Genomic DNA, 26,172 nt, shown 5'->3' with positions numbered 1-26,172 from the left:
GGGGGTTGAAGTTATTTTTAGTTTAAAAAAACAAAAACAGCTTCCAAGGGGGACAAAGTGAAATGAAGGTTAGAAGGAAGCTGGCTGTGGGCTTATCAAGAGCTCTCATTCCAAAGCCTGGAGAGAGAACTGAGCTCTTCTGGGGACTGACCGGATCATCAGAGGCACTCCTTGGTGGGGTGGGCAGAGCTACCCTTCACCAATGCCAAGGTCTGCATGGCTCCAGGCAGCCACATGTGCCCACTGACATGATTAACGCTATTATTCTCGGGGGACATTAAATTAAGGAATGACACAGGAAGCCAAGACAGTGCCTTATTCAGTTGGATTCTGAATCACAATCAGGAAATAGTCTTTATCTGAAAAAGAGAAAAACGTAAAAACAAGTTACTAAATGTAAACCAAGAGACGCTAACAGTAACCAGTAACCATACAATGCAGGAGGGAGAGCTTTCAGAAGAGCATCCCCGCAGACTCTCCCCAGCTGGGGACAGGAAATAAGCTACAGGTTCCTTACCGTGGCCTGCCAAGTGGCTGATAGGAAGTGAGCGGCCTCTGCCACACTCCCCTGTTTATTATTAAACAAGATAAGATTTGGAGGCTGCTAAGATAATCTGAGTTCAACCCCCAGGGCTCACATGGTGGAGGGAAACAGCCAGTTCCTAAGGGCTGTATTCTAACCTCTGCTGTTGAGTGTGCATGTGTGCAGGCGCAGACACACACTAATGTGAGACAGACACCTCAGTCCGTCCTATGAAGCCTGCTGATGGACCTGGCCTGCTCTAATCTCCACCTTCCTCAATCGGCACCCCCACCCAACCATTGAAAGGTCGAAGGAAGTTAACTGCTGCTTCCAAGCGAATTAGTCTCACGAATCAGGCTCTCCACAGAGGTGGACAGGCCTCATTTATCAAGAAAACAGGGCAAAGTGCTCTCTGTCGGGGCAAACCTCACCGATTTGGGTCATTTTATTGTGGCACTGGGGCTTGTAAATGCCCTCAGTGTACTTGTAAATGTACACTGAGGTAGACCCTCAATCCCACATTCATGTATGGGCTTTAGGTGCAGGTGCTCTGGTCACCGAGATGTCAACTGAAGCCTTGCAGCACAGTTCAGACATGGGGGCTTGTGCACCAGTGCTCTCACCTTGATGAGAAGGATGCGGTCTGCAGGTTTACAGAAACTGCCCTTCAATTCTGGGCATCGACTGCATCTATGGCAGGACTAGCTTTGTCATGGCACCTTTCAGGTTTCTCAAGTGGCATTCCAACGAACCCCCAGATCACTGTAGACGGGTGCTGGTGGGCTACTGTTTTACTAATAAAGCATAACGACTACTACACGTGACCACAGTCTCACAGCTAAGCAATGTACACGTAAGTCACAAGCAAGAATAAACACAACCAACAAGTTATAAGTCCTTCAGTACACAACACGGGCCTGTAGGAGGCAGTGTTTTATAATCACATTTAAAAGTGTGCTCTTTCCGTGCTCATGGGCTGAAGCAGGCAGGCACCAAACTATCTTACACACCTTAGTCTGTTAAAATATGAAGTGCTAAGCTCCTGAGAAGCCACACAGTCCATTTCTGTGAGAAGAGACTGAACCTCTTCCTTCCAGGTAGGGCCACTCCAGTCTGCCCACCCTGCAGGGTGGGACCATGCTGGGGCTGCCCTGCGGTAACCCTCAGGCAGTCTAGCCAGACTCAAAGAAGTTCTGGTCTCAAACTCAGAAATTCTGTATTGACCACATAAAACTGGGTATATAAAAGGATGTACTACGATTTTCATCTGAAACACCCCAGAAATGCCCCGGGGGCTGGAGAGACAGCTGGGCAGTGGCTGCTCCTGCAGACCCTGCGGTTAGTTCCCAGCACTCAGGTGGCAGCCCACAATGTTCCCTTACTCCAGCTTCCGGGGGATCTGGGTCCTCTTCTGACCTCCACTGATACTCAATGGACAAACTCATTCCCAGGCAGACATCCTTAACCCTAACCCTCTACTGAACCCACCCTAATCCACAATAGGGGAAGTCTCTCCAAAAGGAGCAAATTAAAGCCATGTGGGGACTAGACATGGTGGCATGGACCTTTGATCCCAGTACCTGAGAGGTAGTATCTGAGTTCAAGGCCGACTTGGTCTACATAGTAAATTCCAGAACACCTGAGGCTATGTAGAGAACCTCATCTCAAAACAACAAAAGCCATCTGTTGAATGCATTTGTTAAATACTAGGTACCTGGACAAGGCCACGAGGATCAGAGGCATGTTGGGGTGGTGATGGTGATGATGGTGGTGGTGGTGGTGGTGGTGGTGGTGGTGGTGGTATGTGAGAAGGCACAGGAGGGGGAGTAGCAGTGTGGTGGGCCCAAGAAACAGCACTGTTTATGGCCACCTTAACACATCCAGAGTATATCTAGAAATATCTAGAGTATGAATGAGAGACACCGCCCGCCAGCACGTACACTCCCTGCAGACCTTTCCATGTACTGTCCATGTGAGGGTCTGGCCACTCAACTCCACTGAGACTGGAGCCGCTTAGCCTGTGAACCCCAATGAGAACTCAAGCACCAACAATCCTCAGAGACTGAATGCCCGTGGTCTTCAAGGACCAACTGGAGGTGCTCTTGCGCTGAGCTGGAGTTTAGGTGGAGAGACATGACTAATTGTTTGTCTCTGTGGTACCTGTCATGTCACCTGTCCTTCATGCTGAGTTTCTCAGTCTGCCACTGAGCACCTCAAGTCTGCACAGATATCACCACTAAGTGGAAAGATGATCCCAATCCCAGTTTTATGGAAACAGAGATCTGTCCTTTACAGTCCCAAGCAGGACGTTGGGGTTGGGCTAGGGGTGTACCTAGCTCTGTGATCGTAACACATTCCCCCAGTGGTGTATATCCCAGAGGACCACACAGCACAGACCTCCACCTCATGTTTTAGAGACGTGGTTGTGGGAGCATCAGGTGGCAAGAACTGTTCCACAGCACTTTAGAGTAAAGGCACTGACAGCTCTTCTGTGAGCGACTCAGGTTTTCTCTGTCATCTTTCTAGCCAGGCAGACTGGGCTGGAGCAAGAAGAGGCCTGGGAACAGAAGCCACACTGGTCTGCTGCTAGGACTGGCACTTGACCCCACCCTCCAAACAGGGTTTGTGTAGCCCTAGTTGTCCTGGAAATCACTCTACACCAGGCTAGCCTCAAACTCAAGAGATCTACCTGCCTCTGCCTCCTGGGTCCTGGGGTTAAAAGCACGTGCCGCCATGCCCAGCACCTTAGCTTACAGGATCAAATCCATACACTGAGTCTGGATCCACTTCTTATCCCCTCCTTAATTAATTAACATGTTCTGCAAACTGAGGCACGATTATGTACGAACTCACACACGTCCAGCCATGGCTTGGCAGAAGGACATTTAATTGGGGCTGGCTCACAGGTTCAGTCCATTACCATCAAGGCAGAAGCATGGCAACATCTAGGCAGGCATGGTGCGAGCAGAGCTGAGAGTTCTACATCCTCATCTGAAGGCTGCTAGCAGAATGCTGGCTTCCAGGCAGCAAGGGTCTTAAAGCCACGCCCACAGTGACACACCTATTCCAACAAGGCCACACCTCCTAACGGTGCCACGCCCTGGTCCAAGCTTATACAAACCATCACAGTTGTGTTGTGCAGAAGTCCTGTAGAATCTGTCTGCCACTCTAGTCTGAGTGTGAGTTAGAGGAGGCAGAGCAGGAGGCAGCCCCATGCCTCCCTGAGTTCCATCCTGTGGGCTCCTCCCACTGTGAGCCTCTCATGGCAGGCTTAGACTACCCAGCCAAGCTTTCCCTGATGACTCAAAATAGCAATCTGCTCCAATCCAGTGGTGGTGGGGAGCTGGCTCTATGGGTTGGAGACAGGACTATAAATTCTTTTTCATATGGAAATAGCTTTTCCACCCTTCTGACTCATAGTTTCCTGGCTCTTAAGATTCAGCCCCTTTTTCTGAGAAATCTTTGTTGATTGCCCAGGCAGAACTGATCAACCCATCCATGTCCCAAATTCTTATGGGATTCTTACCAAGTTGAGAATGACCATCATTAATATTTGTGTCTTTCTCCCTCATGAAACCACAATTCCTCTATGAGGCTTGCTAAAGATTGCTGGTGGATGCCACCGAGAGTGACTAGGCAGTAAAGCAAGTCGACTCTTTAATTCCCACGAGGCCTACCTTGAATCTGGGGAGACACTAATGTGCCACACTTTCCTGCTAAGCCACAGAGAACCTGTTACAGGTTCAGGAACTAAATGTGAAGGTGCAAGAACTCTTTTTTTTTTTTTTCTTTTTTTTTTCAGAGCTGGGGACCGAACCCAGGGCTCTACCACTGAGCTAAATCCCCAACCCCGCTGCAAGAACTCTTACCTGGTGCCACCATAATTTCATTTTTCTTGGAGCGAATTCGAAGGAAGGTTAGGTCATTCTGGGGGTCAATCTCACGCACAGTGCTCCGAGCCTTTAAGATGAAGTTGTGCATGAGGTTGGCGTACTGTGTCGTGGTGGGATTGTCCATTGTGCTCTTGATGGGAATGCCTGTAGGGAGGACAAATGAAAAACAGGCAGAAAAGAGGTTGGACACTGGAGAGATGGCTCGATTGGGTTAAGAGCATTTGTTGTTGTTCCTGAGGTCATGAGTTCAATTCCCTGCAACTACAAGGTAGCTCACAGCCATCTATAAAGGGATCTGAGGGTACTCTCTGTCATGCTGGTGTATAGGAAAACATCCGTTTATAAAAATAGAGGTCAGCTTCTGCTGAGACATACCAGACGTAACCCATTACTGTTCTAGGTAAGGCTGGCTGAACTCTAAGTATGTACACGTATGAAGATGCTTTCTTACCTCAGTGTGTCTCTATGTAAGTGCATTGCTGTCTTTAAAAGAGCCCAGTAAGAGGCTGGAGGTATAGCTTTAGTGGTAAAGGGAGTTTGTGTAGCCTGTCTAAGACCTTTCTAAGACTTGGACCCAGTACCTAGCACAACACAACTGTGATGGTTTGTATAAGCTTGGACCAGGGCGTGGCACTACTAGGAGGTGTGGCCTTGTTGGAATAGGTGTGTCACTGTGGGCATGGCTTTAAGACCACTACTAGGAGGTGTGGCCTTGTTGGAATAGGTGTGTCACTGTGGGCATGGCTTTAAGACCTTTGCTGCCTGGAAGCCAGTCTTTTCATAGCAGCCTTCAGATGAAGATGTAGATCTTTCCACTCTGCCTGCATCATGCCTGCCTAGGTGCAGTCATGTTCCTGCCTTCATAATAATGGACTGAACCTGTGAGCCAGACCCAGTTAAATGTTGTCCTTATAGGAGTAGTCTTGGTCATGGTGTCTGCTCATAGCAGTAAAACCCTAACTAGGACAGAAGTTGTACCAGGAGTGGGGTATTGCTGTGATAGGCCTGACTGTGCTTTGTTTGTTGGATTTTGGGACTCTGGATTTGCAAAGCAGTGGAATGCTTCAAGTGGGGCTTAATGGGCCATCTTAGTAGGAATATGGAAGACTGTGTTGCTGAGAGTGATTTGAACTGTGCAGACCTGGCCCAAGGGTTTCAGTGAAGAATTTCAGTATGTGGCCTAGAGACTGTTTTTGTGGTATTTTGGTGAAGAATGTGGCTGCTTTGTCCTTGTCTGAAGAGACTGCCTAAGGTAAAATATTTATACCAATTGCATTGACAAAGGAAGTCTCAAAAAATCTTAACAGAGACTTTGTTCTCTGGTTTAGTCTTTTTTTTTTTTTTTAAAGATTTATTTTATTTATTTTATTATTTACTGTCGCTGTCTTCAGACATACCAGAAGAGGGCATTGGATCTCATTACAGATAGTTGTGGTTGCTGGGAATTGAACTCAGGACCTCTTGAAGAGCAGTCAGTGCTCTTAACTATTGAGCTACCTCTCCAGCCCTTATGGTTTAGTCTTATGAAGAACATTTTAATGAAAAGGAGCAAGCTAAAAAAGGAAAAGTACAATTAAATGTTTCACATATTTAAGGGGCACCAGGAAGTAGAATGGAGCTCAATCCTGTGTTCTAGGAGAGAGCAGCTTAAGAGAGAGGGCTTTGGAGCAAGATCCCCCAGCCTAAGTCCAGGCATGATGGTGCACACATTTAATTGCAGGAGACAAAGGCAAACAGAGCTCCAGTTTTAAGGCCAGCCAGGTACAGAGAAGGTTCCAAATAGAAAAAAGATTAAATCTAGGCATGGTGGACCACACCTTTAATCTCAGCATTTAGGAGACAGGCATGCAGATCTCTGAGTTCAAAGTCAGTTTACAGAGAAAATTCCAGGATAACCAAGCTTAGGCAGAGAGTAATTCATCGAAAACAGAAAGCTGGATGATTATCAAGAACAGCAGCAGCAGTGGAGTGGCGTCAACCTGATCTCAGAGTGCCACCAAAGGCAGAGCTGGAGAAGTGACACAAGCCCTTTGGAGGAGCCCGGGTGATCATGTGTAGACCCCAGACACTGGAATAGGCTGTAAAGTTGAAGTTGCCTTGGATACCCCAAGACGTTATAATACCAGGGCCATGAGATACCTGCCGAGGACAGCTGCTAACAGAGTGGAAGCAGCCCAGAGAATGAAGCTTGTTCCTGCTGAATGCCAGAGCTGCCAACAGCAGTCAGCAAGGATGAAAGGAGTCAGATCTGAAGACTGCCTTGACATCTGACAGGAAGACACAGAGTCTGGAATTTGAACAGCTGATTTTCTGCCTTGCTTTGGTCCAGTAATTTTGACTTTATACAGGATTACAGTTAAGAAATTGCTTGAATCTCAGAAGAGGCTTTGAACTTTGGATTTTAATATTGTTGAGACTGCTATTTGGACTTCTGGAGTTGGATCAGATGTATTTTGCATTATGCTATGTTTAGGTATGGCCCCCATAGACTTGTTTGAACACGAGGGAGTGGAATGTGATGGTTGGTAGATGTTTGGCAACATGAGGTAGTGTGGCCTTGTTGGAGTAGGTGTGTCACTGTGGGTGTGGGCTTTAAGAAGCTCACTGCCTGGGAGCCAGTCTTTTCATAGCAGCCTTCAGATGAAGATGTAGAACTCTCAGCTCCTCCTGCACCATGCCTGCTTGGATGCTACCAGGCTCCTGCCTTGATGATAATGGACTGAACCTCTGAACCTGTAAGCCAGCCCCACTTAAATGTTGTCTATGAGTTGCTTTGGTCATGGTGGCTGTTCACAGCAGTAAAACCCTCACTAGACACCAACAAATCACAAAAAGAGCCCATGAAGTAGGAGTCCATACACCCAGCATCCCTGTTGCTGGATTCTTAGGCTAGGCTTTTCCTGGTATAATTAACAGCCAATGACTATCATTGTGTATTAAGTCTCTCCTTTTGAAAATTGAACAATGAAATGAATACTGGGTGTCCTATTGTTATCACTGGTGCCTGCGGTCATGATGGTGAGGGACGAGGCTTCAGCCACATTCTGTTATCAGGTGCCTGAGAATTGGCTATGACCTGTCAGAATGCTCCATCCAAGAGAAGTCAGAACACTTGTGAAGAATGTGGGTTTCTTTTTTTTAAAAGAATCATTTATTTATTTTATGCATATGAGTACACTGTACTGTCTTCAGACACACCAGAAGAGGGCATCAGATCCCATTACAGATGGTTGTGAGCCACCATGTGGTTGCTGGGAATTGAACTCAGGACCTCTGTAAGAGCAGTCAGTGCTCTTAACCGCTGAGCCATCGCTCCAGCCCCGTGAAGAATGTGTTACAGGTGACGCTTCACATCTAAGTGCCTAGACACGGGCCCTGTGAATCTGGCCAACAGTGAACAAACAGCTTGGAGATTAGCCAAAGGCAGCCTCCCAACCATATTTTATTAGGCACCAGGAACACGTGAGGCAGCTGAGCAGGAGGGTGAAGGCACGGGAATGAACTGCAGTGGTCATTTGTCTTTAAGGGACTGATGCTAGGGCCTCAACACTGCTATTGGGTCCTAGCTGGCAAAAACATGCAGCCCTGAGCCCCGTGAGGCCTCTCTACAGCTGTACTTTTCTAAGGGTGGCAGTGTGACTGGTGCCTGTTATAATCTATCCACAATGGGATGGTCCTTAAGGAAGGACCCTCGAGTCTGACATCCCAGCACCGTGCAGTTTTTCTTTAGAGTAAGAGCCGAGCACACTCTATTAGGAAAGTAGACACTCATCTCCCACTGGACTGTAAGTTCCCTAGGGGCAGGACCTAATCTCATTTGCTCAGTAGCATCTCCAGTTACGTGGGAAGCACCTACTGATTCTGGTATTTGAGTTATTACTGGAGTCTACCTTCAGACAGCAGAACGAGCTTGGTTATATATCAAGTAGGCAAATGTTAAGGCGCCAGCAATTTTAACCATGCAGCGGCTCACTCTAAAAAAGAGGAGGTAAAGGAACAGGAACCAAAACCTTGGAAGAACTTCAAACAAGGACGAAATAAAGAAGGATGACAGGGGTGGGGCCTCACAGAGGCCTGCTATTATTGGGCAGCCTAACCTAGTTCAAGCCCTTTTCTTCACAGATACTGTGTAGCTTGTAGAATTAAGTAGTTACCAGGGTAGCACAATTTTGAGGCATGGTGCAGTCAAGTGCTCTCAGAACAAGAAATCTACCCAAGCCCTTCAACGGGCCTCCTGGGTAGAGCGTTTGCCCAGCACTGAAAAGGGAAATGTCCCAGTACTGCTACCAAGCACACACCCTACACTGACCCCAGCGGGCTGGAAGCAAAGGAGAGCCAGGTTCCTTGTTGACAAAGATGCTGCCCCCCACCCCTTGGCTTTCGGAGCCCAGACCTCATGCATGTTCTCCTTAGACTTACTGTGTGGCTCAGGACGGGTTTTTAAGCTCAGTTCTTGGGCCTCTATCTCTCAAGTGCTGGATTACAGGCTAGTGCCACCATGCAAGGTACCTACCTGTTTCTCTGAATTTCAATTTCCTTGTGGTAAAATGGATTGTGGTTAAAAAATAAAAATAAAAAAAATAAAAACTGGGCTGGAGAGATGGCTCGGGGCTTAAAAGCACTGACTGCTCTTCCAGAGGTCCTGAGTTCAAATCCCAGCACCCACATGGCAGCTTGTAACCTCCTGTGACTCCAGTTCTGGGGACTGACAGTCTGTTCTGGCTCCTCATGCACATGCATATGGTGGACACTTAATACGCAGGCAAAAACACCACATGCAGAAAATAAAAACAAAAGTAAATCTTAGAAAAGCTTTTGGCTTCGGCTTTGTAATGAGAGGCAACCATCAATTAGATTTCTTCCTGTCTCTGTGAAGTCCTGGCTGTCCTGGAACTCCCTCTGTAGACATGGCTGGCCTCAAACTCAGAGATCTGCCTGCATCTGCCTGAGCCTGGGATTGTAGGTGTGCAGCCCCACTGCCTGGCCTATCAGTTACATCTCTAAACTCACGTTTTCTCAATAAATGCAGGTACCAGGGCTGTCTGAAGGAGTAAAGCGCCCGTGCTCAGAATGAGCACCAGGGGATGTACCGGGCTAGTTCCCTTCTCTGCACCTCCGGTGTAGGAACGCCAACATCTGCCTCTTACTGGTCACTCACGTAAGCTCATACCCCAGAAGACAGAAACGAGCTCTGGGCACACAGAAATCACCTGGAGAATTAGCCACAATCAATCAATCAATCAGTCAATAGCAGAACCACCACAAGTGGATGCACAGCATCCACCTGGGGAGCACAGAGCAGGAGCAACATAAATAGATCAATCAGCATTGTGCTTGGCTGGGCACAGTGACTCAAGTTCGTAACCTAGCCAAGGCAGGTAGAAGGAATGCCGTGAATGCTAGGTCACCTGGGCTATACGCTGAGTCCCAGTCTAACATGGGCTAAATAGTGAGACACAGTCTCAAAACTTTTTTTTTTCTAAAGATTTCTTTATTTATTATATATGAGTATACTGTAGCTATCTTCAGACACACCAGAAGAGGGCATCGGATCTCATTACAGATGGTCGTGAGCCACCATGTGGTTGCTGGGATTTGAACTCAGGACCTCTGGAAGAGCAGTCAGGGCTCTTAACCACTGAGCCATCTCTCCAGCCCTCAAAAATACTTAAAAAATAATTGTACTGACACTTTAAATTTTTACTTTAAAAGGGCTGAAGGAAACAGTTCACTGAAAAAATGCTTTGTGCACGTGAGGCCTGCGTTCAATTCTCAGCACTTAAAAAAGGTTTTGCTTATGTAAAATCTACAAAACAAAACCTGCAAGGAAGACATTTAAAAGTGAATAACAATAGTCAGGTGTGATTGAAAACACCATTTTCCTGTTCTTGTTTTTTCTGAAGCAGGGCCTTTCTACAGATCCCTGCTTGTACCGGGAGTATACAGACCAGACTGGCCGCAAACTCAAAAGAAATCCACCTGCCTGTGCCTCTCAAGTGCTGGCATTAAAGGCATTCAGGCTGGCTTTAAAGGATTTGATGGTGCATACTTTAATCCCACCACCCAGAAGGCAAAGATCTCTTGAGTTTGAGGACAGCCTGATCTACATAATGAGACTTTAACTCAAAAATATAAATCTTAACAACTCTGATTATCACATGAGAAAGAAGTTGGATGATCACAAGGACTGAAAAACAGAGATTACTGACAGCTGTGATCTGTCAGGGTAGTGGAACTGAGAAAAAACATTCATATTTATTAAGATTTCTAAGGTGGTGTAAGCCTTTAGCTCCAGCACATGGAGGGGAAAGCAGGAGGACTGTAATTTCCAGGATAGCTCAGGCCACACAGCAAGACCCTGCCTCAAAGAGGGAAGAAAAAAAGAATCTTAAGAATAGCATCAGGGTTGGGGGTTTAGCTCAGTGGGAGAGCGGTTGGGCAGAAGGCCCTGGGTTCCGTCCTCATCTCAAAAAAAAAAACAAAAAACAAAAAAAAAAACCAAAAACCAAAACCAAAAAACCAAAAAACCAACCAACCAACCAAACAAACAAACAAAAAACCAAGAATAGTATCAGCACTTGGGAAATGTTTTAAAGAAAGCAACTTAGAATGAATCTGGGCTCACTGGGATTGAGGAGGGACAATGCATGTGGTTGGTCTGTGTTCTGGAGACCTGCCTGGGTGCAGGATGGACTAAGGGCCTACCTTCTGTGTTCACCACGATGATGCCCTGCACTCCTTTCTGGCTCTGAAGCCTCTTGAGTGTTTCCTCCACCTCTGCCTGTCAGAAAAGGAGACCAAGATTAGGAGTCAACAGGCAGGCTGGATTAACTTCTTCAGATCCCAGCCCACGATGATGGTCATCTAAAGGCACGGAACACCAGGCATTTGGCAGGGCTCCTTGGGCCACCACTGGCACCCTGAGGTTTAGCACGGCATGAGGAGCACTGCTTCTGGCCCCTCACATGGGGCAGCCATCCCTCTCTCCCCATCAACTGTTTGAGAGCAGAATATAAACACCATTCACAGGAGTACAGACACACCCATGACCCATGACTCACACACAGGGCACAGTATTCTGATGAACTAGAAAAAAACAAAACAAAAACCTAAGTAGTTTTTAACAGGAAGGAGGCACTTTATTCTTTGTGGGTTAAATATCAAAAATGAAAATATTTCAAAGGGAGCAAAATGACCCCATAAGGATAAATTGAGTGACTTAAAAAGCTGTCACTCTATGTAGAGTGACACTTGGCATATAGAACAGGAAATATGTCTCAGGAAGAGTTCTGATTATGCAGAAACTGCTCAAGGTGGGATGTCCTAGCACAGAGCCCTGTCAACTGAGCAGGTAAGGAGATGATGGAGCCTGCCTCTGACATACATGCTTTTTTGTGTAAGATTTATTTATTTTATATAAGTACACTGTAGCTGTCTTCATGCACACCAGAAGAGGGCATCAGATCCCATTACAGATGGTTGTGAGCCACCACGTGGTTGCTGGGATTTGAACTCAGGACCTCTGGAAGAGCAGTCAGTGCCCTTAACCACTGAGCCATCTCTCCAGCTCCCATGCATGAATGCTTCTATATAGCCCTGGCTTTCCTGAACTCATTCTGTAGCCCAGGCTGGATTCAAACTAAGAGAGCCTGCCTCTGCCTTAGCACTTGGATTAAAGATGTGCATTATCACACCTGGTCCTTCCCCCCTTAAAAAACAAACTTACAAAGCTTCCTTTCTGAAACCAACAGTTTTCTAGATCATCTGAGACATCTAGATCATCTCTTCTAGACCTAGTCTGTGACTCTGTGAGACAAATGTCAGATACTGTGTCTAGCTATTCAGTCTCTTAGAGAGGTCAGCAGAGCAGGTGCCCATAAAGAGAAGCCTAGCTGACCTTCCTTTCACTAGGGCTGGAGCCTGGTTTTGAAGTGTGTTTAGTCTCAGGGTGCCCGCTCCAGGGGCTTATCTAGTCATAAGCCCCTCAAAGGCAGAGTCAGGATGGCATTCAGTTCTCTGTTAGTTCAAGGCCAGTCTGGTCAGCCATGGTTTTGTAGAGACTATATCTCCAAAGAGGGGGAGGGAAAAGGGTCTTTGTAAACAGGGGTACTATTCACAGAAAGAACGGTTCTCCATCCCCCGGGTCCAAACTGAAGATAGCACAATGGATTACTTTTATGAAAGGCTCCGGCCAACAATCTGGGCACTAACAACCTACTTCCTGTAAGAACTGTACCAGATGCTACAGGGATAGGTGGAGGGCTTTTCCTACAAAGGGGCGAGCAACTTGATGCCTCTAAAATCTAGAACCTGGGTAAAAGGGCAGGGTTGTGTCAGGAGCCACTTGCCTGCTTCTGTGAAGAAGAGAGAGAGAGAGGCGGGGGTGGGGGGCGTGGGGGGGTAATATAAAGAAAAGTCTGCCTGCCAGGAAGAGTCAAGGCAGGTCAGGGTCTGTTGGCAGTTCCTGGCCTGCTGAGTCATGGAACAAAAAGAGGAGGTGCACTTGAGGCTCAAGGTGAGGGGCTGAAGATTCTATTGACCTGGCGGGAGGAACAGGGAGGCTTTGGGATTAAACACTGATGTCTTATGTGTAATGTGTATATTTCAGCAGTTGTTTCTGTCAGCTTGTAGCTTTGCTTCCCATCACACTGTGAGACACAAAAGGGCTAAGGAAAAGAAAAGGCTGACGGGGTGTTGACCTGCAGCCCTCCCGTATCTGTGTCTTGCATCTTTTTCCTGCCTTTCCTATCCTCATCTTCATCCTCACCCCCCCCCCGCCCCCGCAGGGGCTGTCTGACTCATACAGTGCGAGGGTTAGTGGGGCTCTGAGAGTTAGGGATCAAGTGAAGGAAATGTGGGAAAAAGTGAGTGCTCGAAAGAGGAAAAGGAGCTCAGTGGGTGAGAATTTCTTGTAACAGACACAGGAAAACACAGATAAGGGGCTCGGAAAAAATAAAAGACATAGAGAAAAAAGGAAAAAAGATGCAAAATGGAAACAATTGTATGCTTTTTGTACAAATGCTTAAGAATATGCTTTGCTAAAGTAGGGCAACAGCAATTATGCAATTTTTTAGGTTTTGTAGATTAAGTTTGTCCTTGGTTTCTTGAGGAAGGTACAATAAATTTAGCAACCTAGAAGAGAAAGACTTCAAGATTATTATGATGTGCATGGACCAGGTAAAGTGCCTGTGGATACCTTTAGTATTTGACCTAATTAAGGATAGATTAGATTCTAGACATGAAAGAGAAGCAGCGTCCAGGATGCTAGCAGCCCAAGAGCAGGTCACCATGGTGACAGCTGGAGAAGCAGTCCCACTCCAGCCCCACTCCCCACCCTCTAGAAGACACTGGAGCACCCACTGACCTCCCAGAGGGTCAGGGGGAAGTAGTGCATAGGGAGACAGCAACTCAGAGCACGAGGCATGGGTGAGTTCTGATCCAACCCAGCAGGTTAAGGTCTAAGAAAAACTGTTTATGGAAAATGTTTGAGATTGATAAATGCAAGTGATGAATGTTAGAGGGTGCAAAAATAACTTGGATAATTATAATTTTAGAAATAAACAATAACTGAAATAATTGAAATAAAAAATACTTCAGATGAAAAATGTCTGGGTCTAAGAAGATGTTCTAATGTATATGAATGTAAATTATAGAGATAAGAAATGATTTAAGGTATAAAAAAGGCAAATGTTTTATATTCCCCCCTGCATGCTACTGTTATTTCAACATTCAGAATTTTAACATTGATCAATGGAGCTCTGATAAGCTCATGGAACACTGGCAGTTAACAATTCTGCCATAAGCTCTAGATTTTAATTTCCCTTTGGTTGTCCTCTGAATATAAACTTAAAGGTGCTTCTTATCATGCTAAAAACATCTGTTCTATCTGCACATCTAAAGCTCTAAGCCTCTAACTTTTACTAGGTCTCAAAGCACGAGTCTACAGTTGTCTAACGGGCACCTCTTAACTATTTTTCTAAAATATGGATTTCAATACATTGGCATATCCTTTTGTAAACTAAAGTTCACATAAACTTTGGGGAATCAAGAGCCCTAAGACTTGGACTCGCCTGTGACAAATAAAATGCACCCCAGATAAGTACCTGTTGGATTGTTTTGATCCAACCCAGCAGGTGACCCTAACTATAAATTATATAAACTAACGTATATTATACAAGGCAGAAATTATATATATTAAAACATGTATATAATAACCACATGCATGTTCACATATGCAAATATATATAAATTACCCACATAAATTATGCATCAAATATAAGTTATATGAGTTAAATATAAATTATATAAACTAACATATCATACAAGGTAGAAATTATATACATTAGCATGTTCACATATGCAAATATATATATAAATTACCCATATAGATAAATTATGCATTAAATATAAGTTACGAGTTAAATATAAATTATATAGTTTATATGACTTCTATGTGTTAATATATTACATACAGTAACCATAAATCATATGCATTAAAAATTATGTACTTTTAAATTATATATATTAACTATAAATAATATGTTAAAATATGAATTAAATGAGTTAAATCTATATAAGTTATAATTTATATAATACACATAATTTCACATGTCCTCAAGGACAGGAAATTATAGAACAATTTCAAGGAGCTCTAAAAAAAAAAAACAGTTAAAAAATTTAAAAAGGAGTTGTTGTATGTTTTGATCTTGGATGCCATGGGACTCTTCGCTGATGAGTGTCTAGCACCCTACAACTTGGCATATTTATGCCCCGGTGAAATGGAAGGGTCCTCTTACTGGCATATGGTGTGGTCCCTGACTCCAGAGTGGAATGTGATGTATATGCTCGGCCAAGGGAGTGGCACATTTGGAGGTGTGGCCCTGCTGGAGTGGGTGTGTCACTGTGGGTGTGAGCTATAAGACCCTCACCCTCACTGCCTGGAAATCAGTCTTCCACTAGCAGCCTTCAGATGGAGATGTAGAACTCTCAGCTCCTCCTGCACCATGCCTGCCTGGATGCTGCCATGTTTCTGCCTTGATGATAATGGACTGAACTTCTGAATCTGTAAGCCAGCCTCAATTAAATGTTGTCTTCTGTAAGACTTGCCTTGGTCATGGTGTCCGTTCACAGCAGTAAAACCCCAACTAAGACAATAACTAAGACAGTCTATTTGGTTTTTGAGACAAGATTTTCACTTTATAGCCCAGGCAGGCCTCCAACTTGTGGCATTCTTTCTGCCTAAATTTGTTATTTGGTTTGTGGAAACGGCCTAATTCTGTAGCCTTGTTACTAGTGTCTCAATATAGTGCATATGTGTCCACAGGTGCCTGCAGATGCCCAAAATGCCATCAGGCCTCTCAAAGCTATCTGGAGTTAAAGACATTTGAAAACCGCCCCACACAGGTGCTGATATCCAAAGCTTAATCCCCATGATTGGGCAGCAAGTACCTTTAACCACTGGGCCATCTCTCCATCACCCCCGATTAAGCTAAATCATATGAAAGCAATGTACTGCAGGCAATAGAGGAGAGAAGACAGTGTCCCTGCATTCTCTAACTAGATGTGTGTTTGCATCAGTAAAGCTCCAGGACTGTGGGGTCTGGTGCCACCACAACCAGTACCTCACAGCATTTAGAAAGATTCCAGGCTAGCCTGAGCTATATAGGGTGCATGTGTCTCGAAAACAAAACAAAACAAAAGAATAACCAAAACCCAAAACCAAACAAACCAACAACAATGGTAGATGATGTAGTGCAGTTGTAGTCCAGTAGGCATGAGACCTTGAGTTCTATCCCTAATATAGCGAAATCTAACAGAAAAAAAAAAAAGCCTTTAGAAACATTACATAAAAGCTGGGCAAGGTGGCTCACACCTTTAATCCTGGCACATGGGAGGCAGAAGCAGGTGGATCTTTGAGTTCAACACCAGCCTGGTATACATACTAAGTCCCAGAACAACCAGAGCTACACAGAGAAACTCTGACTCAAAAACAAAACAAAACAAACCAAGCAAAATGATTAAGAAACATAGCATGTGTCCAACAGGAGACAGAAAACAGAAAACACATCTAAGATAAATTACAAACACCTGAAGATTTTCATTCCTTTACAAGGAATGAAAACAACAATGCAGGACCATTTTAATGCTGGCTTCATTAAGGCACAGCTCGCAAGATTGATACCTAACACCCCCTCCCCGCCCCACCGGGGAAAACCACACAACACAGCGTACAAAGCACAAGTGCTGTTCCTTTGGCCTCAGAAATGCTTTGCTTGAAACCCATCATAAATAATCTATTTCATTTAAAAGAAACAACCAAAAATTACAGACCACAGCATTACGACTGAGTTAAGAACTGCAAACAATTTAGATTGTACACCAGGGAAATGGTTTGCCAAATTCTGCTGGAATCATGGCTAGGTGTGGTGGTACACACATGTAATCCCAGCACTCTGGAAGCAGAGCCAGTAGATTTCTGAGTTCGAGGCTCGTCTGGCCTCTATAGCAAGTTCCTGGATAGCTAGCACTCTATATATATACACATACATACATACAAACACACACACACACATACATACGTACGTACATACATACATACATACATACATACTACACACACACACACACACACACACACACACACACACACACTTTGTCAACTATTACATAGTAAACAGAAACGACCTATCATAGCTGGGTGATGGTGCACACCTTTAATCCTAGCACTTGGGGGGAGAGGGGACGGATCTCTGTGCGTGAGGCCAGCCTGGTTTACAGAGTCAGGTCCAGGACAGCAAAGGCTACACAAGGAAACCCAAAATTCATATAGTGATGTCACAGCATGGTTTGGTTAAATGCTTTTAGACAGCAAATACCAAACATGGACATCTTGAAGATATACATGTTAAGGAAAGACAGGAAAAGAGGAAACCAGCTACGTGATGGAGTAAAACTGGATAAAATGTGTGGATGTTTTATTTAATAGTTGTAATGAGCAGTTTCCACCAACATGAACTATAGAATAGTTCTATATGGCAGGAGTGTCAAAGATAAGGGCAATTACTACCAGCACTGTCTGTAGAGGAAACTAAACTAAATGTATGGGCATAGGATACTGTTTGTTTGTTTATTTATTATATATAAATACACTGTAGCTGTCTTCAGACACTCCAGAAGAGGACATCAGATCTCATTACAGATGGTTGTGAGCCACCATGTGGTTGCTGGGATTTGAACTCAGGACCTCTGGAAGAGCAGTCAGTGCTCTTAACCGCTGAGCCATCTCTCCAGCCCAACAGTAGATATTTTTAAGTGAATGGAGGAATGAATCAATGAATATACATACACATTCACACACACATATATTATGTGTGTCGTATATAAAATTACTTTATAATCATGTCTGTAGGTTTGTGCACATGAGTGTAGTGACCCAGGGGGCCAGGTCCCTGGGGCTGGAGTTACGGGCAGCTGTGGCCTGTCTAATATGGGCACTGAGAACCTAACCCTGCTCCTCTGCAATGGTAGGGTGTGCTCTTAGCCACTAAGCCCTTGCTCCAGATGAGAGTAAACATCTTTATAGTATCATGTATCATAAAGTAAACCTTATGCCAAAATTACACTAGTATCAATGAGCATGGTGGCACATTGCCCAAATCCCAGCACTTAGACGGTAGAGGCAGGAGGACTGGAAGTTCAAGGTCACCCTTGGCTAAATGGCAAGTTGTGCGTTACATAAAGCACAAAGAAAAAATAGTCCTGTGCACCAAACATATCAAAAAGGAAGCATACCCCGCTGTCAGCAGTGGTTAGCTTGGGGGTAGGGTAAGAAATGACCACACGCACTTCCTACAGACTATACTACAGTGCTTCATGAGTTTATTTGGAATCTAAATATGTAGCAATTTTACGGATGCAAACACTATAGTACTGATTATAGAAATCTACCATGTATGAAAAATCAGAGCACATTCACACTTATGTAAATTACTCTGGGACGTGCTGGTGGCACACACTTTTAATCCCAGCACTTGGGAGGCAGAGGCAGGCAGATCTTTGTGAGTTCTAGGCCAGCGTGGCCTACAGAAGAACTTTCAGATATATATGCACATTCCGGTATAGAAAAAATTCCCTGGTCTACAGAGGGAGTTTCACACATAGACACACACACATAGACAGACAAATAGACACACACACACACACACACACACACACCTGGTTGTTCCTGAAGGAGACTGAAGCTGGGATTGGGGATAGATGGGAGAGATATTTTTCACTTAGATCCTTTTGTATTTCTTAAAACTCTGAATAAGCTGTTAGAAATTTTAAAAATATATTGATGTATTTACTTTATATATGCACGTGTGTATGCAGGAGCCTGCAGAAATCAGAAGAAGGTATCAGATCTAGAAGTGAAGTTACAACCAGTTGTATGTAGGTGTTGGGACTTGAACCTGAGGCTTTTGTAAGTGCAACAAATACTCTCAATGGCTGAGACCATCTCTCCAGTTTCCTATTAACATGTTTTTACAGGTTAGTGTTGTGAAAAATAGCACTGCATAGATCTGAGGCAATACTGATCTGATGATGTAGAGACATTCTTTGTGACATCGTGAAAAACACAGAGCCCCAATTGAACAGTCGATGCTGGCCACAACAAAAACAGAATAAGAACACCATCTGCAATGTACCTACATAGCTGTCTCTAGCTCGGTGGTTCTAACCTTCCTGATGCTGCGACCCTAATAGCCACAAAACTACTTCATTGTCACTTCATAACTGTAAATATCTGATACGTGATCCTTGTGAGGGCTGAGACCCCACAGGTCGATAACCATTGTCTATCTAGCTGGTGCCATTCTGTTTCCTTCTCAGTTGCTTTTTTATTTATAGTTTTCAGCCATCAGTAAATCCAGTTCTAATCTGATCCCTCATCAGGCACGTTATACATATACATGTAGTCCCTGAGCAGCAAACTGAAGCTGTCAGAATGGCTACACCTCCTTTTCTGCCTCAGCCTGTAGTCCTCACAGGAGCTGTCCTCGGTGGTAGAAACTCCTTTCTCACCTCAGCTATCATGAGGTACCTACCACTGAAGGAGTTGTCCATAGTGTTGGCACCTCCTCTCTGGCCTCCCCAAACAGCTCAGCAGTGATGCCACCTCAGCCAACGCTGCCTGCAGTTAGGGAGCACTTCCCATCCTAGCTCACGGTCCTATCGAAGGGAAACGGGCGGGGGGGGGGGTGCGGGGGGGGGGGACCAATCCCAAAGCTCCCCAAGCTCAGGGCTTAAAAATCCCAACCAATTCTCACTCCGGAAATCTCTGCCCTGAGGAGCTCTGTCCCCTAAGAAATCCTATATAAGGGGTTGGGGATTTAGCTCAGTGGTAGAGCGCTTGCCTAGCAAGCGCAAGGCCCTGGGTTCGGTCCCCAGCTCTGAAAAAAAAAAAAAAAAAAAGGAAGAAGGAAGAAGGAAGAAGGAAGAAGGAAGGAAGGAAGGAAGGAGGAGGAGGAAGGAGGAGGAGGAGGAGGAGGAGGAGGAGGAGGAGGAGGAGGAGGAGGAGGAGGAGGAGGAGGAGGAGGAGAAAAGAAATCCTATATAAGCCCTGTTCTTTGTTCAGTTTCCTGCTGCCGGCTCCCCAGAGCGGAGACGGCCACCCCAGGATTCGTCCCTCCACACCCTGGATTTGTCCCTGCAATGAGGCTCCTGAGTCCTCAGCTCAGCTGGGAATACCCTCCCAAGAACTGCAGCACCTCTGCTGAGGAGACATCCTCTCAGAGCTGTGTGCTTCCTAACCCTGTGTCTCAGGATGCCCTTCCATTGGGATACCTTCTCCCCTCAGAGCTGTGTACTTCCTGGGATTCTGAGGAATGCCCAGGATACCCTTCTATTGCAGCAGAAACACTTACAATACAAACAAGCAAAACACTACTTATATACACAAAATATTTAGCAACTAAAATTTCTCTTAAGTTTTTGTTTTTGCGACACTGACCAAAACAAAACAAACAAAACAAAAAAGGCTCGTGCGTTTTATATCCCAAGCTGCCCTCCAACTGCAAATCCTTTTGCTCTAGCCTTCCCAGTGCTGGGTTTTTCAAGAGTGCACCCGTTGTAAATAAGATTCTGAGGTTTGCCTTAACGACGGAAAAGGCCTTTTAAATTCTGTACACTTGTGAGGGTTGAAAGCACCACCCTATTAAGGTAGGCAGAGATTTGGGGATCCCTAGGGTGGACCCCGCCGGTTCCTGACCCCAACGCCAAACCGAGCAGCCCACGGGCGGCAGTCAAGCCCGCAGAGTTCGAATCCCAGGGACGACAGTCTTTGGATTCCAAGAGTGAAGACGGCGCTAATGGCCGTATCTACTTCACAGAGCGGAGGAGGAAAGGCAACGCACGTAAAGCGCCTACGCCTACGGTGCCTGATATTTGCCAGACTTCAGGAAACGTTGCAGCCTGGCTGGGGTCTCTCAACACTGACCAAAGTGCTAAACTGTAATCGAGCCGGAGGGCGGGCCTCCGGGGCGGCCCCTCACACACCAGCTTCCGGTAGCTCTGCCTCGGCTGGGATTAAAGGCCCGCATCCCCGGGTCCCGCGGTGCGACACCCAACGACTAAAACCCCTGCCGGGGGATGGCCATGCCGGGCAGCCGGAGCCCACTGCCGCCGCCTTGGGTGGACACTCACCATCTCGGACAGACACAGCAGCTCCGAATCGCCAACACTCAGCCGAGTTCCCCGCCCTTCTGAGCCTGCGCACAGTCCTTCGTGAAGACAGACAGATAGAACAACCAATCAGTAGACAGTAGTGATGGGGCTGGCTGACGTGAGTCATCGACGCATGGACTCTCCCCACTGGGAAAGACTGAAGCTCTTCTAATGGAGAATTTCCTCTCCGGCTGTGAGTTCGAGGTGTCAAGTCTTGGCGTTTTCAGTATTCAATCGAGGTCCCTGGGCTGAGGCCAGCTGTTGCTGGACTCCCTTTGGCCCAGATTGAGGCAGAAACAATTAACTTCAATGATCAGAGGACATGGGCAGCCCCGAGGTTGGGCATCTCTGGAGCAAGCTCTGGGATGAATTAGTCAAGACTGCCCTCGGTGTGTAAGATCTGGGATCGCGAACTCCTCTGCACGCCTGTGTTTCTTGGGAGACACTTATTTACTTTTCTGCCCTTCCATTTTCTCACCTCTTTGGAGGACCCATTTTCCAGAGACCTGTCTTTGTCCTCTGCTTATTTTTTACTCTTGCAGGTTATGAAAAACAATCCGGGTTTCTAGCAGAACACCTAGCTTAAAACACTGGCATGCAAGGATCCTTTTGTCACATGAAAGTCTATAGCTTATACCTCAATAGCCTCATATGCGATTGGCATCACCACTTTCTTCACGAACGTTTCTTCCTGCAATGGGACTTGCTGAAACCAAGCCTGATGATCTACCTCCAGAATTTCATGACAGGTGCCTTTTCTTCAGTGGGGGAAGAGTTCAGCGCGTAGGGTTTGCATCAAGAATGCAGCAGGCGGGGTTGGGGATTTAGCTCAGTGGTAGAGCGCTTGCCTAGGAAGCGCAAGGCCCTGGGTTCGGTCCCCAGCTCCGAAAAAAAAAAAGAACCAAAAAATAAAAAAATAAAAAAAATAAAAATAAAATAAAAAAAGAATGCAGCAGGCATCACTCAATCAGATCAAGGATAATGGTATCTGCATTGATGTCCTGTGCACCTAGTATGATAGACTAAGGGAGTATGACCTCCCGGGTATTTGCCACAAAAATCCAATCTTAAGAAAATGAAACCCATATTGAGGGATATTCTCTGAGGACAGTCTTCAACTTTCCTAATACTCTGACTTTTTAACTCAGTTCCTCAAGTTGTTACCCCCAAACATACAATTATTTCATAGCTAATTCATAGCTAATTTTGTTACTTATGAGTTGTAATGTAAACATCTGATATTCAGGATATCTGATATGTGACCCCAAAGGGGACAAAATCCACTGCTTTTTGGATCAAACAGCTTTCTCTCCAAAAGGGCATCTCTTTGAGGGGGATCTCAGAGTCAATCAGGTCTGGTTGGCATACAGCTGTCATCTCAGCGCTTGGGTGGCTGAAGCAGGATAACAACAGGTTCTAGGGCAGCCTGGGCTTCAAGATGGATGCATGTCTCCAAAGCAAAAACATAACCAACCCCCAACAAAACAAAAATCTCCAGGTCCTGAAAGATAAGGAACTGTCACAAATTAGAATATTGGTAGAGATAGGTGGACTTTGAGTAGGGAATGTAGGTAAGGTGCTATCATATTAATTTGTTAGTTTCAATAACTGTACCAGGTCAGCCGGGGTAACACTGGACAAAGCTAGATTTAAAAAGTGCAAACAACCCTGAAATTTCCTCAAGATAGCTTTTTAAAAGGGCCATTAGTACATGCCTTTAACACCAGCACTCAGGATTTCTCGAAGTTTGATGGCAGTCTAATTTCCATAGTTCCAGGACAGCCTGGATTACAAAGACTGTCTCAGGCAGGGAGGGGACTCACTGGTTAAGAGCACTCGGTCTTCTTGCTGAGGACAACTGGGTTCAGTTTCCAGCACACACATGGCAGTTCACAGTCGTCTATCACTTTCCCAGTGATGATCTCAGCACCAGGCACACGCGGTGTACACACACACACAGAGGCAAACCACTCATTAAAAAAAAGGTTGTATGTTGAGTGTGATGTTCACAAAGACTGGAGGTTGGGTGTAATGGTGCACAATGCACAACTTTACGGAGGCAGAAGCGAGCGGATCTCTGATGTGGAGGCCAGCTTCATCTACAGAGCAAGTTCCAGGACAGCCAGGGCTACTCAGGAAAACCACTTCAAAATATATACATGTAGTAAATGAAGAAATGGTTACTGAACGCTGGGAATAACGTATAGTGTCCCTCACCTCCAGGTCTTCATTCCAGGTAAGGGTAGGAGTGGTAGTGAGAATGGAGTCCTAAACGTCCAATGAATTAGAGCAAGGACCTTCACCCCCATCCTTCATACGAGTCAGACAAGGATGCAGGATGGAGCAGCTCTGGCGAGGATTCAGTTACCAGTTATGGAGAATTATTCGATAGGACTTGAAGTCTGATTAGAAAGTAAGACTGAGTTGCCTAGGGGAACGGCTTCAGTTTATAAAAGCAATGTAGGGGCTGGAGAGATGGCTCAGCGGTTAAGAGCACCAACTGCTCTTCCAGAGGTCCTGAGTTCAATTCCCAGCAACCACATGGTGGCTCACAACCATCTGTAATGGAATCCTCTTCTGATGCGTCTGAAGACAGCTACAGTGTACTCATATATGTAAAGAAAATAAATATTTAAAAAAAAAAGCAATGTAGTGTAAAAGGGTTTGGGAGTAAAAAACAATACTGAATTCTAATTTGGACTCTTTAATTCTATAGATGGCATTAACATATTTTGAGCTATTTTTCTTTAGGTAACCATGCCTCTCTGGAAATAGCCAGAAAGAGAATATAGGGTAGTCACCAGTGTCTGACACAGCTATTGCTAGCCCTGGGATACCATGACTGTGGATGTGCTGTGCTGTGCGAGGGAAGACAGATAGAACAGGTCTGACTTAATGAGGAAGAATAAAAGCATGGTTGCTAAGTGACCTACAGATATGACTGCAAATAGTCTAGGTATTTCCCTGAAGTTCTAAGGAAGCCCTCCTGCCTAAAGCCACTCTTTGCTGAACAGGACTAATGGGACTGAGACCTAGGAGGGGCCTGCAGTTTCTGCCTACCAGTTGCTGTCAGGCCAGCATATTAAAAACTCACTTCCTGAAGTTTCCTTATGCTGGGTCAGTTTTAAAGGAAACCACAACCATCCAATCCTTGTCTTCTTTCCTGACCCATCAGTAGGGGATTGGATGCGCCTAGTTCCTCTGGAGACACTGTGGGTCGTGCCCCCCCCCCCCCCATCGGACCCAGGTTTGTACCGTCAGCATTAGTGTTACTGTATATTTTTGGCTGTCGTTTATGTCATGTCTGGCTTACCATCTTCTTGTGTTTGAACTTAGAACACTGGGACAGTCTCGGATGACCCTCCTGAATGTTTTCCTAGACAAATTTAGAGACTTTAAAAGTAGGGCTAGAGATTTAGGGACAGAAGTTAGAAAGGACAGACTAATGACCTCCTGCAGGTCAGAGTGGCCAATCTTGCAAGCAGACTGACCTAAGGAGAGGCTCCCTTAGTTAGACTACCACGCACTAGGGGAAGAGCAGCCAGGGAGCAGACCAAATGGGAGACAGCAGATACCACTGTGACCCTCTCCCTTAGGACCATGGTGCCTCCAGATGACCAGGGGAACCATCCTATGCAATACCAGCCTTTTTCCACTAGTGACTTATACAACTGGAAGATGCAAACCCCTCTTTTTCAGAAAGGCAAGAGGCTCTCACGAACCTTCTAGATTGATCGATTTTCACCCATCAGCAAACTTGGGATGACTGCCAACAACTACTGCAGGTTTTCTTTACCACAGAAGAGAGGGAGGGCTGAAGGGAAGGAGCGTCTCTGTCTACTGCCAGACTCTAAAGGCTGTTCTGGCAGCTTCTCACAGCCCAACCAATTTTGACTAAAATAAGAGATATTAGACAGGAAGACAGGGAGTCCCCTGCAGCCTTTCGAGAAAGAGCATGACAGCATTCTGGACTTATACCCTGTTAAATCTGGAAGCACCAGAGAATGGGTTGGCCTAAAACCAGAAACATCAGAGAATAGGTTGGCCACAGTGATGATGGCTTTCATCAACCAAGTCGTGCCAGACACAAATCATAAGTTACAAAGGGCCCAGCAGACTCAAGATTTGGCTAAAATTCTACTTGCAGCAAAGGCCAAGTCCTAAGGGGAGAAACAGCAACAACTTCAACTCTGGCAAGAGATGAAAGAAAGAAGCTTGCCCTTACCCCTGGGGACAAGCCCCGGCTCCAAAAGAATTATTGTGCATACTGTAAAGAGATGGGACATTAGATCAAGGACCAGGACACATCCCTCTCCCCTCCAAAAACAGAGGAGGGTCAAGCAAAAGTGATGGAAATAGAGGAACTAAGTGACTAGGGGAGATAGGGTTCAGTCCCTCTCCCTGAACCTAGAGTAACCATTAAAGTGGGGGGAAAACCCATCAAATTCTTAGTATATACAGGAACCCAACATTCGGTTCTCACAGGCTTAGTGCAAGCCTTCTGGCTACCCAGGAAGTTGGCACCTGTACACTGCCCGGCCATCAAAAGGCAATGAGAGGGCAGATGCAGCAGCAAAGGCTGCCATCCGTAATCCTTTGCCAACTCTGGCCTTTTGTTTGCCAGATCCTGGGCTGCCTACTCTGCAAGGTAAAGTGTATACTGTAAGGAGGACAGTGCGTATATCGGAAGTAAGTTACCTGTGCCTCACAGGCCCAGACTGGTGGATGACCCTGCCTGACACCTTGCTGGGGACCTGCTCCAGCATGTTCATCCCCTGGGTACAAGGAAAACAGAACTCAGGCGAACTTAAAAATTATTCACCTACAATCTTTGGTAGAACAAATTACCTCCAAGTGCCTTACCTGCAAACTTACCAACATGGACAAACAGCCCAAAGGGCTCCCAACAGAGAGGCGCCAAACCGGATACCTATAGGGAAATGGACTTCGCTAAGGTAAAACCGGGCAAATATGGATACAGATGTTTATTAGAACTTGAAGATACTTTTTCAGGATGGACTGAGGCTTCCCTACTCAACATGAAACTGC

The 26,172-nt window shown here is 45.6% G+C and overlaps 1 protein-coding gene across 1 annotated transcript; it reads right to left on the bottom strand.

The window, feature by feature from the left end:
• Positions 1 to 21,163, bottom strand: Dynlrb1 (dynein light chain roadblock-type 1). The gene is made up of 4 exons (NM_131910.5): positions 21,103 to 21,163; positions 11,122 to 11,197; positions 4,393 to 4,560; positions 1 to 359 (listed from the first exon to the last, which is right to left on the bottom strand). The coding sequence occupies exons 1-4, from the start codon at positions 21,103 to 21,105 to the stop codon at positions 316 to 318; spliced, it is 291 nt and encodes a 96-aa protein (NP_571985.1). The 5' UTR covers positions 21,106 to 21,163; the 3' UTR covers positions 1 to 315.
• Positions 21,164 to 26,172: the final 5,009 nt, after the last annotated feature.

Source organism: Rattus norvegicus, chromosome 3 (assembly GCF_021556685.1).
Source record: "Rattus norvegicus strain SHRSP/BbbUtx chromosome 3, alternate assembly SHRSP_T2T, whole genome shotgun sequence".
NCBI classification, from domain to species: domain Eukaryota; kingdom Metazoa; phylum Chordata; class Mammalia; order Rodentia; family Muridae; genus Rattus; species Rattus norvegicus.
The sequence above is the reverse complement of the archived record's forward strand: the minus strand, read 5'-3'. Positions and strand labels throughout refer to the sequence as shown.